Raw genomic sequence first — 16,637 nt, 5'->3', positions numbered from 1 at the left:
GTAGTTTTTAAAGAAAGAATTTTATTTCACACTGGATGGACGTGCACGTTGCTGACAAATGGCGAAAAGTCTTAAGCTCATCAGCGAAATGTTTAGCACATATTCAACAACCATTTAACTAATATTCTATCACCAACCCTTTTTGTCCAATAAGGCTTCAGTATTATTTGCACACCTCAACACTCCTGCAGTTGACCTGGTTTGGTCGGTTGTAACCCATAAAAAGAAACAAGGCAACAACTCTAGCTTGCGTGAGGGGGAAGCAGAGCTTACAGTGAATGCATAATCAATTTCACATGAAGTTGCCACTGGTAGAGCAACAACGCTCCACTTTTATTCAACCAAAATGAAGTGGGAAGATTCAAGCTGGCTAAATCCTACAGCTAGCTTTGCAGCCTTCAAAAGAAATGGATTAAAGTTACAACCTAAATTTAGAAGGTTGAACAAGGTTCATACACCTGTTTTCTCATGAACTGATCTATTCTTTCTTAGATTTTGCTGGTGATTTTGTCGCTCTAATGAGAGCTCTGATGACACATCGGCAGGAGACCCAAACTAATGACATGAGTATCAAGCCACAGGCTGCGAAGACGGCCATCACGTCCAGACAGTGATAGGCGTACCACGGTAACTTGTAGGACTCTGTACGCAGGTGTGAGGCGCCCTTGTGCCTCATGACAAACTCCATCCAGAAGAGGGCGCTGTCTGTGGGTTTCATTGGTTTGTCATGGTGAAGTTGTGACAGCTTCTGTATTTTCTCTTTGTATGCCTTCGTAGCATTGAGAATATTCTTCAAAGTATTGGTCAGAGTCTCAACATCCAACGTTGTGACATCGACCATCTCAGCAGCCCCCCGCGCCTTCATGCGTACAAAATTATCAATCTGGTCAAAGATGAGAGGAAGGCCCAGGATCGGGACCCCATGGTAGATGGCCTCATAAATTAACGTAGTGCCCCCATGCGACATAAAAAGTTTGGTTTTCGGGTGACCTAAGATATCATTTTGAGGCAGCCATTTAACAAGCATGGTGTTGTTTCCCAGACTGGTGGGTCTTTCTCCGATGTGTCTCCACACCACCTTCTGAGGAAGGTTGGCAAACGCTGATGCAATGATCTCTGATAACTCAGGGCCAAGATCGCCCAGCAGAGTCCCCAGTGACATGACGACCACCCCGTGCTCACCAGAACTCTGCATAAAATCCTCTAAATCTGCTGGAAGAGGCTTAGAAGGTTTGCCCTGAAACCCTCCGATGTAGACCACATTGGGCATGGTAGGACGAGGAAACTCGAATATAAAATCAACTCGCATTAACCAGAGATCAGCTCCCTGCATGAGAGACATGACGTTGACATCGGGACCAAAATATTTGTCACACACTGCTTGGTAAGGGGGATTTGACACAAAGTAGTGCATGTAGACCAACATGATATGAGAGATGACATTTTTCATTCTCTGAAAAAAGTCCATTTTATCAGAGTTATAAGAAAATAATTGGGGAACGTAGGAGAGTGGAGAAGGTGCGATGACGAAATGTCCATCTCCATTGAAAACCCAGCGAGCATTGAAAACCAGCGGTAGTTGGAGATAGTGCGCTAACAACACTCCACCTGGAAATGCAGGATCTGTCAATAAAAGGTTATACTCATTGTTTTTCAGAATCGTAATTAGCGTCTCATTCTCAAAGATGTCGATGACCATCTTGGCCACGTCATGCTGATTCTCTCCAACCATCTGGAAAAGGTTTTGATAAAATTCAAAAAAAGCCCAGAGTGAACCTTCTCTCCGCCGAATTTCTATTGACCTCTTTAAGAAAGAGGTCATGAAGTCTTGACTCTCGATGTGATGTGAGTGGTCCTGGGCGATGGTGATGGAGGTGTAGTAGGGCGAGACTTCAGAAATGTACCAGCTGGTGGACGAACGTATGACCGTTATTTCATGGCCCCGAGAGTGAAGCAGCTCCAAGAGGATTTTCATGTTCAGCCAGTGGCTCCCATCTAGAGGGTAAACAAGCACTTTTCCTCCATCACAGGTGGAGGACAGAGCTGCTGAGAAGAACACCAGGAAGGTCAGGACTGGATATGAAGCCATCACTGCCAAAAAGAGGCAAAGGCTATTACAAACATACGGACCAGTTATTCTATTATTGTTATTGTTATTATTATTATTATTGTTATTATTATTATTATTAATAGTAGTAGTAGTTGTAGTAGTAGTAGTAGTAGTATTCATAAACACCGTGTATCCAATGACTACAGAACGTATACAACGAATCTGTTGCGAACTGGCTGACCGGTTAGTCCGGACGCTGACCAGGACACGTTACTATTACTTGCTAAGCCAGCAAAAATTGAATACCGCTATGTTATTGTGTTTTAAGCACAATAGCACAATTGTGTTTAGTACATTTGCTTTATCAAAAACACATGAACTGCTATAACATTCACATTCTCTCTGTCTCTCATGCACAAGCATTCTCAAACCCACACACACCCAGTAGGTATTCTGTGTGCAACGCAGTAACAGAAACAGCAGCCATTAATCAACTTAACACAACAACAAAAATACTCATCTACACTTAAATTGAAACAACTCAAATCGTCACTAAATGCTTCTTTCACAGTCAGTTATTTTTCAGCAACAGCTAGAGTGTGGAAATAATAGTTACCTGTGAACCACGAGGACCAGGACACTGTCAATAAGGCTTGTTCAGCCACCAGTGATCTAATATTGAGCTGTGCCTGCGTTTATGGGGCCAAGATTATAATGTTCCTTGTTCCCTCACTGGGACGCAGAAGCACCATCTACAGACGAGGCCGCCAAAATAAGATTCCACATCCACAATTGTGATGATGAAAAATACGTGGCGTGCACGTTTGCTACGTAAATCTTTCTGGACCCTCTACAGCCCTGATTTAAGAGGTCTCTGGACATCTAGAACTAAACCAGCAAACAATGGTCATTCTAGAGTCTGAGAAAGGTCACCTGCCTGGCCTGTGTAGTGTCTGTTGGGGTTAGTCAGTGTCTTTCAGGTCAGTCAACGTGGGTCAAGTTCTATGTTAGCCGCAGTTTTGGCTGATGTGTTTTTAGACGGGTCACTTGTGTGAAGTGGGAAAGATGGTCTACCAAGCCTCCTCCCCTTGTCTCTAGGTGGAGGTTTTCCACAGAAATAAGCTCAAATGGGACACCAGTTAGGAATGAACCCACTGGTGGTTTTTCTGGGATAGTGGGTCCTTTCTGTTAAATACCTGATCACTGGATCACATAGTCTTCTATTTGACCCTCGTCTCACCAGGTGGATTGCTTTATCAACTCTGACATGACCCATGTTGTGATGTAGGTATTTGGCACAGTTGGCCTCAGTTTACTGGGAAGGACCTGCTGGTTGTCTTCTGCTCAGATACCAGTCTCCTTGTTTTGGCTGCTATTTGTCTTTTTCTTTATCATGCAGATTCTGTCCTCTCCTCCTCGATGTCATGACCTTACAGACGGAAGCATCCTCTTCCTGGGCAATTCTAAAGTCATCTGGGGTGAAGGTGGGAACGGTCACAGGTGGATCATTGTCACCCCGAGAGGTGCAGCCATCCATGGCACGTCCTTTCCCCCTCCAGCTTTCTTCCTCTGGCTAAGTTACTAATGATCTTCTTAGAGCTTTAGATCATGGACTGGTTTCTCTGCTGGTTCTGTTGGACCTCAGTGCAGCTGATAGATCAGATAGTTACCAGTTTGCTCATGTCCACGGCATTCCCTCTTCATACAGTAGGGTTAGACATGGAGTTCCACAAGATTCTTCACCTGGACCAATCCTTTTCACCTTGTAAATGCTCCACTTAGAAAACATTATTCAGCAGCATGGAATAAATTTTCATTGTTATGCTGATGACACTCAGCTATATTTATCCATTAAACCAGAGGAGACAGAGACGTTAGTGAAGCTTTAGAACTGACAAAAAGTCTTGGATGTCTTCAAATTTCCTTGTCCTTAATTCAGGAAAAACTGAGGTCAAGGCTCTCCTCTCCTCCTCACAAAGTAGATCAGTGATGTTATTTCTTGTGTAGTTTTCCTGCCCCTACCTCCGACCCTGCTGACCCACTCAGATTTACTGGCAGTTTATTATAATTAATATAATTAATGTATTTCATTGATCTCTGCCTATTCTCTCCTCTACCTGTCCTCCCCCCTTCTCCTCTCTCTCTACCCAGCCGGCCAGCAGCAGGAGGGTCCCCCTACATGAGCCTGGTCCTGCTCAAGGTTTCCTCCTGTTAAAGAGGAGTATTTCTTTGCCACTGTTGCTTGTTGGGGGTCAGGCCCTAGGATTCTGGAAAGCACCTAGAGACAATTTTGAATGATTGATTGATTGACTGATTGATTGATTGATATGGTGGAAATTACAGTACATTGGGGTAGAGTTTAAGTGTAGTCCTCTATGTGACCCTGGAGCTTTACTGGATACCTTGACAGCGGACATAGTCATTTGTCTTGTTTGGCCTGTATTTTGTGGTGAAGTGGAACTCTGCTGACTGACTAAAAGGCGCAGTCTCAGTTACGGGTGCTATATCTGTATTTAAAACATACATAAGGCCCACCGTATTTTTAGGCACATGCTAAAACATACATGAGAAAATGACAACGGAAGTAAAACAATGAGTTTCGACACATTTACTGTATTGAACAAAATATTCATTCTCTATTCATTCTCTCCACAAAACCATCAAAGTTTTCATCTTCTGTATCTGAATTAAACAGCTGCGCTATTTCAATGTCCAACATCCCGAATTCCTCTTCATCATCTGAATCAGACTCAGCGACCGGTACCTCTTCAGCGTTGATGCCAGCTTTTGTGAAAGCTCTTAAGATACATGAAGACGGTATCAGAGCCCATGCGTCTACAATCCACCCGCATTTGGTGGCATAACTTGCCCGCCGCTGCCTCATAGTCTTTGTGAAGGAGTGTTCACCTTCCGTCATCCAGCGCTCTGTCCGTTTCCATGGCAGCCGAGAACCACAGTGAACGACGACTTCTCGTGCCCCGTTGTGCATATCGCAACCGTGCTGCTCCCTTTTTTTCTCCACTGTGTGGGTCATAGGGATGTCAAAAGTCAGAGGGATCTCATCCATGTTGGTGACGTGGCTGGTCGCGGTTATCTTGTCGTGGCAGATGGCCGCCCTCTCCTGGTAATCCGCGGGCAGCCGCTGCGCAACAGTTGTCCTTGCGCGTATGGAGAGATGCCGCCTCCTCATAAAGCAAAAACACTAAGATTGCCACATATTCGATGGCCTGCAGTTTAAAGTAAGCTTCATACGCGTCTCGCTTGATCGGCACCATTTTAGGGGTTCCTTACGCATAGGTGTGCCGCTAATCGATGGGCGGATCGTTTACCGTAGTGCACCTACCAAAGGCGCACAGCAGATTGGAACTCAGTCCACACACAAGGTGCTCCATATTATAAGGCGCACCGTCGATTTTTGAGAAAATCTATAGTCGTGAAAATACGGTAAAGCATTGGTGGAACACAAAACTCGAGACATTGGGAATGATGTCAATAAAGGAATAAAGACAAATGAAGCAAGAGCAACTGAACTGAAGGCAGACTACTATGAAGTGCATGAGAGGAAGAATTTAATGATGCATCTGTGAGACTGCGAGAACAATCAGGGAAGTGAGCGCTAAGATGCGAGAACCTGAAATAAGCTTCAGACCCGGACAGCTGCTTCCTGTCTACATATCCTGGAGAAGATCAACCACACTGTTTTTCACAGAGTCATTTGTAAATCAAACGTAAATAAAGTGCACCAATGGCTTCAGCGACACAACATAACGTCTGTGCCTTCGGTAGGTCTCATTACTGAGCTCTTCAGATAAATTAGCAAGGCAAAGTAAAAAATGAGGAAGAGCTTCGCAAGGTTTACAAAATGCACAATACAAAATAACAGACACAAACAAGAACTACACAGTGAAATGAAGTCATATCTACACTCACGGCATGGTATTTATATTCTGAACAGTTCCGTGATCTGAAACTGCCTTAAAGGCTTTTAAAAAATGTAGAATTGAATCCCTCCATTTGAGCCCCCCCCCTTCCTCACCTCCATCTCCCCCACCTTGTCATGTTTCCCTGCTCAAAATGTCCAACAGGGAGCACGTTGACATAATTTACTGCTTTAGCTCATGTAAGCTAATGGTAATCAACACACATGTGTCGTAGGAGCTTGTCTAAGGGTCATAATTCCTGCCAGGCATCATTTATCTCTCTATCATTTATTTATCCATCCTGTGAGGTGATATCCCAGCTCATGAGCAAATCAAAGGAAACAAACGATTGTCATTTAAATACAGGCCTGGCCTACTCAATAGATGTCACCCTTTGGATTGTCATTAAACATAAATCCCAATAGTCTACCTTATGCAAACGTTATGGAAAATATTGAACTTTATCCTAATATCAACCAGAGTAACTTATTATGTGCATAAACGGTTTCTCCTGTGTGCAGCAGAAACCAGTTTGTATTATTGTAATGATGATTTACCAGCAGCACCAACTCGTGTGAATAACATTAACATCGTCTTTGCTTTTAATTCAAAGGTTGTTTTTCTTTTCCAAAGGTGCGTTCAGAGTCCTAATGCAAACACAAATGCAATGCACGGCATGACTTGCAGTTCACACAGAATATTGATAAAATATTATGTTTAACAAGGGTAAGACAACAAATCATATACTACGACGAAATGAGGACCTGTTAAATGATGTTATTTGTCTGTGAATGGTAGATTAGCTTCATATCTTTAACGTATGCCACAGTCACAACTACAAGGATGAAGAGAAGGAAGAAAAAACAATAAATGAGGAAATGGAAGTAAACAAGAAAAAGAACACACATCATAGTGGTTTTTAATCAGACAAAGGTGATAGGACACACAGAGGAAATGCATGAATCAGAGCCTTTCTACAGCAGGTTAGCTGCAGCAGTTAAATGATGCCAAGTGGAAAGTAAACAGCAGCTGGTTCTGCTCGAGAGGAAAACTGCTCAACGGGATTTTATTACATTATAAACATCTAAAAACTGAGCACAAACTAAAACGTCTTCTTACCTCAGACTCTGTGATTTCACCCTCTGGCCAGAACCCCCCTGAATGTCCAGAGTTGTCAAACATCAGCTAAAACAGAAGTCAATGTATAACCGTGTCCCTGAGTGAGCTGAGGCACCCTGCTGAGAGCTCGTAATCAGGCTTCTTTCCCTCCACTCAGATTTGTTCCTGTCGTCAGGCTCGTCATCACATTACCAAAGGAATGTTTGACCTACAATAACAAGCCTAATGCACCAGCTTCACTGCTGACTTCTTTACATCCACATTTTACCTAATTTGTATGTTTTTAAAAAGTAAATCACGTCCTGCTGTGAACAAGTGTGTGTATCGTTCTTCCTAATCAAAGAACAGACTGACGGCTTTTTAATACTTGTAATTCACGAGGGGAAAACCTTGATTTGTCAGTTATAGACAAATATTAACCTTTTTTCTTCTTGATTCTTCTTGAAAAGTGAATGAAAGATGTTTTTGCTGTTTTTCCTTTACATGTTATCAGCCAAACCTGTAAAAGCAAGAAAGAGAAATAGGTTCAAATATGCAAAAGTGAGGCTTTGAACATGAACATGAGGTTCTTTGTTGAAGGTGGAGACTTTCGAACAATAGACTGAGGGATTATCTCCATTTTCTCCCTCCAGAAAATGCTGAATCATGGGTGTTGGGCACAGCAGTTCTGTCCACCACAAAAATGAAAAACATATGGCAGCAGTGGTAAATGAACAGCTAAGACAAGCGTACACAATATTGGGTTCAATCATTAACTTGTAAACCTGCCTCGCGTTCTTAAACAGTGAATGAAAGATGTTTTTGCTGTTTTTCCTTTACATGTTATCAGCCAAACCTGTAAAAGCAAGAAAGAGAAATAGGTTCAAATATGCAAAAGTGAGGCTTTGAACTTGAACATGAGGTTCTTTGTTGAAGGTGGAGACTTTCGAACAATAGACTGAGGGATTATCTCCATTTTCTCCCTCCAGAAAATGCTGAATCATGGGTGTTGGGCACAGCAGTTCTGTCCACCGCAAAAATGAAAAACATATGGCAGCAGTGGTAAATGAACAGTTAAGACAAACTTACACAATATTGGTTCAATCATTAATCATTTTTTGTGTGTGTGTTTCTGTGCTCTGTGCCTCTCCTCTCCCTCTCCTCTCCCCCTCCTTCTCCTCTCCCTCTCCTCTTCTTTCCTCTCCTCTTTCCCCTCCTCCTCCTTCTCCTCTCCTCTACCTCCCCTTCACTCTACTTCTCCTCTCCTCTACCCCTCTCCTCTCCTACCTATCCTATCCTCTACCTGTCCTCCCCCTTCTCCTCTCTCTTTACCCAGCCGGCCATCAGCAGGAGGGTCCCCCTACATGAGCCTGGTCCTGCTCAAGGTTTCTTCCTGTTAAAGGGGAGTTTTTCCTTGCCACTGTTGCTTGTCTGGGGTCAGGCCCTGGGATTCTGGAAAGCGCCTTGAAACAATTTTGATTGTATAAGACGCTATATAAATAAAGATTGATTGATTGATTGATTGATTGATTAACTTGTAAACCTGCCTCGTGTTCTTGACTCAAAGGAACGTGGAAATGTCTGGCTGTTGTCAAGCGGTTCGGTCCAATCGCTGGTTCTGTTGAGCATCTCCCTCAGTCATCAGATCAGTCATGCTCCTGTATGTTTCTACAGTTTAATAAGAGTACAGCTTTGTTAGAAGAGTCTATAGGGTGTATTTTATACAATAGTGTATATTATAACCTAGCATTTCAACTATACATGCAATGTAAGAAACTTCCATCCATCATCTATCCATCCACCAATCCATCATCCATCCACCCATCCATCCATCCATCCATCCATCCATCCATCCATCCATCTTCTCCCGTTTAGCTCGTACCCATTGGCAGGGGTAGCAGCCTGAGCAGGAACGCCCAGATTCTCGGGACACTTGCTCTAGCTCCTCAGGAAGTATTGGACAGTCACGCCAGCGTTTCCCAGGTCTTCCCTGGGGTCTCCTCCTGGTGGGACAGCCTGAAACAGGCATCCAGGAGGCACCTGATTCAAATGCTCCTCTTGATGTGCAACGGTTCCACTACGAGCTCGTCCCAAGCGTTAGAGCTCCTCACCCTATCTCTAAGGGAGCGTCCTACCACTGTGCAGAGGAAACCTTCTTCATCCACCTGTATCATCCATCTTGTTATTTCATTCGCAACCCAACGTACCTGACCATAGGTGAGGGAAGTAGCATGTATGTGTGTGTGCGTCCTCATGTTTACCACATATATAGTGTCAAAAACATCATTCTACTAGCAAACATACTTGTGTGTATCCTACTCATTCCTGTTGTATCAGTCCAACCAAAGAGGCATGGCTCAACCACAACATGTTTTATTCAGAGACTCATGTCTTTCAGATTCAGCTATGATAGTACTGAGATCATCATTGCATGTCCTTGAAGGAAGAGCAAGATAAGAATGGCAGCTTGATAAGCATCTTCCAAGAGTAAGGTCCAGCAGAGAGTCAAGTGGACTGTTGAGAGACACTAAAGGACATTCCCCTCCTCTCCTGTACCAGTCTAAGGGTACTTGACCTGAAGGTTCTCATCCATGCAGGTTATAGTAATCCATTGGGAGCCAACTGGACAGTCCAGCTGAGTGTCCACATGACCTGAATGGATTACTATGACCTGGTGAATGAGAACCTTTGTGGACATATCAGATTAAACATTTGCACACATTTTGTAGGTGTAAAAAGTTCTGATGGGGAAACACGAGTGGGTAACTGCCTCATGTCTTTCTTGGTTCAGTTCTGACAAAAGGATTTACACAATGTCAAGAGAAAAATTAGTGTAAAACAGAAGGCAACAAGGAAGCGTTTTCTTTGAAGACCTCTATTAACAGAGATATCAATTCAGACAGATGTTAGATGTACATATTACATACATATTATCATAAAACATTTTAAAAATTTGATGGTACAAACACAAGTGTCTCTCTTGGTTTTCTCTATGAACTGGTAAACCCAAGCCCACACACCAACTAAACTGGTGCTCTTCTTTCTGATATAGGATTCACATCTACCTCTCTGTCCCTTTATCATGATTTCTACCGTAATCCTAAACTGTAGGCGACAACCTAAATTTATCATTGATCTATTCTTTCTTAGATTTTGCTACAATAACAAGCCTAATGCACCACCTTCACTGCTGACTTCTTTACATCCACATTTTACCTAATTTGTATGTTTTTAAAAAGTAAATCACTCCCCGCTGTGAACAAGTGTGTCTATCGTTCTTCCTAATCAAAGGACAGACTGACGGCTTTTTAATACTTGTAATTCACGAGGGGAAAACCTTGATTTGTCAGTTATAGACAAATATTAACCTTTATTCTTTCTTAGATTTTGCTGGTGATTTTGTCGCTCTAATGACAGCTCTGATGACACATCGGCAGGAGACCCAAAATAATGACATCAGTATCAAGCCACAGGCTGCGAAGACGGCCATCACGTCCAGACAGTGATAGGCGTACCACGGTAACTTGTAGGACTCTGTACGCAGGTGTGAGGCGCCCTTGTGCCTCATGACAAACTCCATCCAGAAGAGGGCACTGTCTGTGGGTTTCATTGGTTTGTCATGGTGAAGTTGTGACAGCTTCTGTATTTTCTCTTTGTATGCCTTCGTAGGATCGAGAATATTCTTCAGAGTATTGGTCAGAGACTCAACATCCAACGTTGTGACATCGACCATCTCAGCAGCCCCCCGCGCCTTCATGCGTACAAAATTATCAATCTGGCCAAAGATGAGAGGAAGGCCCAGGATCGGGACCCCATGGTAGATGGCCTCATAAATACCGTTAGTGCCCCCATGCGACATAAAAAGTTTGGTTTTCGGGTGACCTAAGATATCATTTTGAGGCAGCCATTTAACCAGCATGGTGTTGTTTCCCAGACTGGTGGGTCTTTCTCCGATGTGTCTCCACACCACCTTCTGAGGAAGGTTGGCAAACGCTGATGCAATGATCTCTGATAACTCAGGGCCAAGATCGCCCAGCAGAGTCCCCAGTGACATGACGACCACCCCGTGCTCACCAGAACTCTGCATAAAATCCTCTAAATCTGCTGGAAGAGGCTTAGAAGGTTTGCCCTGAAACCCTCCGATGTAGACCACATTGGGCATGGTAGGACGAGGAAACTCGAATATAAAATCAGTTCTTATTAACCACAGATCAGCTCCCTGCATGAGAGACATGACGTCGACATCGGGACCAAAATATTTGTCACACACTGCTTGGTAAGGGGGATTTACAACAAAGTAGTGCATGTAGACCAACATCATATGAGAGATGACATTTTTCATTCTCTGAAAAAAGTCCATTGTATCAGAGTTGTAAGACAACAACTGGGGAACGTAGGAGAGCGGAGAAGGTGCGATGGCGAAGTGTGCCTCGCCGCTGAAAGCCCAGCGAGCACTGAGCACCGTTGGAAGCTGGAGATAGTGCGCTAACAACACTCCACCTGGAAATGCAGGATCCAACAGCATGAAATCGTATTCAGTTTTCTTTAGCTTCATAATTAGCGTCTCATTCTCAAAGATGTTGATGACCATCTTGGCCACGTCTTGCTGGCTTTCCTCTAACATATTGAAAAGGTTTTGATAAAATTCAATAAAAGCCCAGAGTGAACCTTCTCTCCGCCGGATCTCCATTGACCTCTTTAAGAAAGAGGTCATGAAGTCTTGACTCTCGATGTGATGTGAGTGGTCCTGGGCGATGGTGATGGAGGTGTAGTAGGGCGAGACTTCAGAAATGTACCAGCTGGTGGACGAACGTATGACCGTTATTTCATGGCCCCGAGAGTGAAGCAGCTCCAAGAGGATTTTCATGTTCAGCCAGTGGCTCCCATCTACAGGGTAAACAAGCACTTTTCCTCCATCACAGGTGGAGGACAGAGCTGCTGAGAAGAACACCAGGAAGGTCAGGACTGGATATGAAGCCATCACTGCCAAGAAGAGGCAAATATTATGATTATAATTATTATTAAACACTGTGTGTCCAATGACTACAAAACAGTAAACATTGAGTCTGTTTCGAACAGGTTTAGTCCGGACACTGACTACGACACGTTACTATGGCTGAGTTTTAGTCCGGACACTGACCAAGACACGTTACTATGGCTAAGGTTTAGTCCGGACACTAACTAGGACACGTTACTATGGCTAAGGTTTAGTCCGGACACTGACCAGGACACGTTACTATTGCTTGCTAAGCCAGCAAAAAATGAATACTGAACATATCAGAAATACTTAAAATACAATAACACAATTGTGTTTAATACATTTGCTTTATCAAACATACATGAACTGCTATAACATTCACATACAAAAATACTCATCCACACTTACATTGAATCAACTCAAATTGTCACTAAACGCTTCTTTCACAGTCAGTTATTTTTCAGCAACAGCTAGAGTGTGGAAATAATAGTTACCTGTGAACCACGAGGACCAGGACACTGTCAATAAGGCTTGTTCAGCCACCAGTGATCTAATATTGAGCTGTGCCTGCGTTTATGGGGCCAAGATTATAATGTTCCTTGATCCCTCACATCTACAGACAAGGCCGTCAAATAAGATTCCACATCCACAATTGTGATGATGAAATACACGTGGCGTGCACGTTTGCTACGTAAATCTTTCTGGACCCTCTACAGCCCTGATTTAAGAGGTCTCTGGACATCTCGAACTAAACCAGCAAACAATGGTCATTCTAGAGTCTGAGAAAGGTCACCTGCCTGGCCTGTGTAGTGTCTGTTGGGGTTAGTCAGTGTCTTTCAGGTCAGTCAACGTGGGTCAAGTTCTATGTTAGCCGCAGTTTTGGCTGATGTGTTTTTAGACGGGTCACTTGTGTGAAGTGGGAAAGATGGTCTACCAAGCCTCCTCCCCTTGTCTCTAGGTGGAGGTTTTCCACAGAAATAAGCTCAAATGGGACACCAGTTAGGAATGAACCCACTGGTGGTTTTTCTGGGATAGTGGGTCCTTTCTGTTAAATACCTGATCACTGGATCACATAGTCTTCTATTTGACCCTCGTCTCACCAGGTGGATTGCTTTATCAACTCTGACATGACCCATGTTGTGATGTAGGTATTTGGCACAGTTGGCCTCAGTTTACTGGGAAGGACCTGCTGGTTGTCTTCTGCTCAGATACCAGTCTCCTTGTTTTGGCTGCTATTTGTCTTTTTCTTTATCATGCAGATTCTGTCCTCTCCTCCTCGATGTCATGACCTTACAGACGGAAGCATCCTCTTCCTGGGCAACTCTAAAGTCGTCTGGGGTGAAGGTGGGAACGGTCACAGGTGGATCATTGTCACCCGAGAGGTGCAGCCATCCATGGCACGTTCTTTCCCCTACAGCTTTCTTCCCCTGGCTAAGTTACTAATGATCTTCTTAGAGCTTTAGATCATGGACTGGTTTCTCTGCTGGTTCTGTTGGACCTCAGTGCAGCTGATAGATCAGATAGATACCAGTTTGCTCATGTCCACGGCATTCCCTCTTCATACAGTAGGGTTAGACATGGAGTTCCACAAGTTTCTTCACCTGGACCAATCCTTTTCACCTTGTAAATGCTCCACTTAGAAAACATTATTCAGCAGCATGGAATAAATTTTCATTGTTATGCTGATGACACTCAGCTATATTTATCCATTAAACCAGAGGAGACAGAGACGTTAGTGAAGCTTTAGAACTGACAAAAAGTCTTGGATGTCTTCAAATTTCCTTGTCCTTAATTCAGGAAAAACTGAGGTCAAGGCTCTCCTCTCCTCCTCACAAAGTAGATCAGTGATGTTATTTCTTGTGTAGTTTTCCTGCCCCTACCTCCGACCCTGCTGACCCACTCAGATTTACTGGCAGTTTATTATAATTAATATAGTTAATGTATTTCATTGATCTCTGCCTATTCTCTCCTCTACCTGTCCTCCCCCCTTCTCCTCTCTCTCTACCCAGCCAGCCATCAGCAGGAGGGTCCCCCTACATGAGCCTGGTCCTGCTCAAGGTTTCCTCCTGTTAAAGAGGAGTTTTTCTTTGCCACTGTTGCTTGTTGGGGGTCAGGCCCTGGGATTCTGGAAAGCGCCTAGAGACCATTTTGATTGATTGATTTATTGATCGGTTGATCGATTGATTGATTGGTTGGTTGATTGATTGATTGATATGGTGGAAATTACATTGGGGTAGAGTTTCAGTGTAGTCCTCTATGTGACCCTGGAGCTTTAATGGATACCTTGACAGTGTATCAGCGGACATAGTCATTTGTCTTGTTTATTATTTTGTGGTGAAGTGGAACTCTGCTGACTGACCCACCCAGCGATGTCCCACAATGCTGAGTTTGGCTTTGCTTAAATCAGAAGTACACAGTGAACGTAGGTGCATAGTAGAGATAACCCCGGAATCAAAGCTAGAACCTCGAGCTTGCCTCGAGTGTAGATGGCAAATCTGATAATCAGATGTGTTCTGAAACCATAAGTAATGATACGTTGTTTACAGCCCTGCTGATAGAGCTCAGACACCAGATATTTATTGGATGTGTCAGTATTTATCACAAAGGTCAAAATAAAATCTGGGTATGCAAAGATGACTCTCACTGGACAGGTTTGTCAGGCCAGATTTTGTGACTTTTCTTTTGGATGTGATGTTAATACCTTTATTGGGTCTCTGGTTGGACTCATTAGGATGCTCTGTGAGTTATTCTCCCACATGTTTCCAGGTCTCTATCTGAATGCAGGCAACCTATGTATGAGCTGACACTTCCTTGGAATCTGATGCCATGTTCCCACTACCCCTTTCAGATCCTCTATATAGTCATGAAATTTCAAGATATGGAGAACAGCATTTATCCCTCATGCCGGGAAGGGTGCCCTCCAACATTTACTGAAAGGCAACTGTGGCATTAGTAAGGCGAAATTGGAGGTGAAGACACTCATACGGGCCCCGGAGGGTACTGAGAGCGGTCAGGTACCTGGAAATCTTATGGGCAAATCTCTGGTGGTAAGCAGCAGTGATATAATACTGAGCCGTGCATGTGCGGAGCCAAGATGATTGGCTTCCTTGTTCACAGGAAGTTTACTTTATCCCCGTTAACCTAAAGAGAACAAAATAGAGATGTTCCCGTGTCAGGACCTGAAGGTCCACGAAGAGGTTGGACTCAAAATCAGACTAACAACGCAGAGTTTCATGAGTTTTGAGAAAAGCATTGGTGGAACACAAAACTCGAGACATTGGGAATGATGTCATTAAAGGAATAAAGACAAATGAAGCAAGAGCAACTGAACTGAAGGCAGACTACTATGAAGTGCATGAGAGGAAGAATTGAATGATGCATCTGTGAGACTGCGATAACAATCAGGGAAGTGAGCGCTAGACGCGAGAACCTGAAATAAGCTTCAGACCCGGACATCTACTTCCTGTCTACATATCCTGGAGAAGATCAACCACACTGTTTTTCACAGAGTCATTTGTAAATCAAACGTAAATAAAGTGCACCAATGGCTTCAGCGACACAACATAACGTCTGTGCCTTCGGTAGGTCTCATTACTGAGCTCTTCAGATAAATTAGCAAGGCAAAGTAAAAATGAGGAAGAGCTTCGCAAGGTTTACAAAATGCACAATACAAAATAGCAGACAGAAACAAGAACTACACAGTGAAATGAAGTCATATCTACACTCACGGCATGGTATTTATATTCTGACCAGTTCCGTGATCTGAAACTGTCTTAAAATATATGCGGTAATTGAATCCCTCCATTCAAGCCCACCCTCACCCTCCACCTCCTCACCCCCAACTCCCCCACCTCGTCATGTCTCAAAGGTTTCTCCTGTGTGCAGCAGAAACCAGTTTGTATTATTGTAATGATGATTTACCAGCAGCACCAGCTCGTGTGAATAACATTAACATCGTCTTTGCTTTTAATTCAAAGGTTGTTTTTCTTTTCCAAAGGTGCGTTCAGAGTCCTAACGCAAACACATAAATGCAATGCACGGCATGACTTGCAGTTCACACAGAATATTGATAAAATATTATGTTTAACAAGGGTAAGACAACAAATCATGTACTAAGACTAAATGAGAACCTGTTAAATCATGTTATTTGTCTATGAATGGTAGATTAGCTTCATATCTTTAACGTATGTCACAGTCACAACTACGAGGATGAAGAGAAGGAAGAAAAACAAAATAAATGAGGAAATGGAAGTAAACAAGAAAAAGAACACGTCATAGTGGTTTTTAATCAGACAAAGGTGATAGGACACACAGAGGAAATGCATGAATCAGAGCCTTTCTACAGCAGGTTAGCTGCAGCAGTTAAACGATGCCAAGTGGAAAGTAAACAGCAGCTGGTTCTGCTAGAGAGGAAAACTGCTCAACGGGATTTTATTACATTATAAACATCTAAAAACTGAGCACAAACTAAAACGTCTTCTTACCTCAGACTCTGTGATTTCACCCTCTGGCCAGAACCCCCTGAATGTCCAGAGTTGTCAAACATCAGCTAAAACAGAAGTCAATGTATAACCGTGTCCCTGAGTGAGCT

At 43.3% G+C, this 16,637-nt stretch overlaps 1 protein-coding gene and 1 pseudogene across 2 annotated transcripts; both read right to left on the bottom strand.

Annotated features, from left to right (window-relative positions):
• Positions 1 to 143: 143 nt before the first annotated feature.
• LOC101078059 (UDP-glucuronosyltransferase 2B31-like) lies at positions 144 to 7,404 on the bottom strand. 2 transcript variants are annotated; one of them, XM_029832456.1, is made up of 2 exons: positions 2,492 to 3,750; positions 144 to 2,091 (listed from the first exon to the last, which is right to left on the bottom strand). In XM_029832456.1, exons 1-2 carry the CDS (start codon positions 2,535 to 2,537, stop codon positions 479 to 481), a joined length of 1,659 nt encoding a protein of 552 aa, XP_029688316.1. In that variant the 5' UTR covers positions 2,538 to 3,750; the 3' UTR covers positions 144 to 478. The 2 variants fall into 2 exon arrangements, with proteins under 2 accessions (XP_029688316.1, XP_029688317.1); XM_029832457.1 differs by lacking the exon at positions 2,492 to 3,750 and adding an exon at positions 7,090 to 7,404 and having other exon boundaries at positions 145 to 2,091.
• A 2,021-nt stretch (positions 7,405 to 9,425) lies between these two features.
• On the bottom strand, positions 9,426 to 16,568 carry LOC115248694 (UDP-glucuronosyltransferase 2B31 pseudogene; annotated as a pseudogene).
• Between the last annotated feature and the right edge of the window lie 69 nt (positions 16,569 to 16,637).

This window comes from Takifugu rubripes, unplaced genomic scaffold, assembly GCF_901000725.2.
Source record: "Takifugu rubripes unplaced genomic scaffold, fTakRub1.2, whole genome shotgun sequence".
NCBI lineage: Eukaryota > Metazoa > Chordata > Actinopteri > Tetraodontiformes > Tetraodontidae > Takifugu > Takifugu rubripes.
Note: the sequence above shows the minus strand (reverse complement) of the source record. Positions and strands in the feature narration are given on the sequence as shown.

Bases quoted from the DNA above. Each gene is read 5' to 3' on its own strand.
- LOC101078059 (XM_029832456.1), bottom strand. From the start codon at position 2,537: ATGGCTGCTGTTTCTGTTACTGCGTTGCACACAGAATACCTACTGG. The intron at 2,092-2,491 runs GTGTGTGTGGGT...TCTTTTTGGCAG, and splicing joins GCACACAGAATACCTACTGG to TGATGGCTTCATATCCAGTC.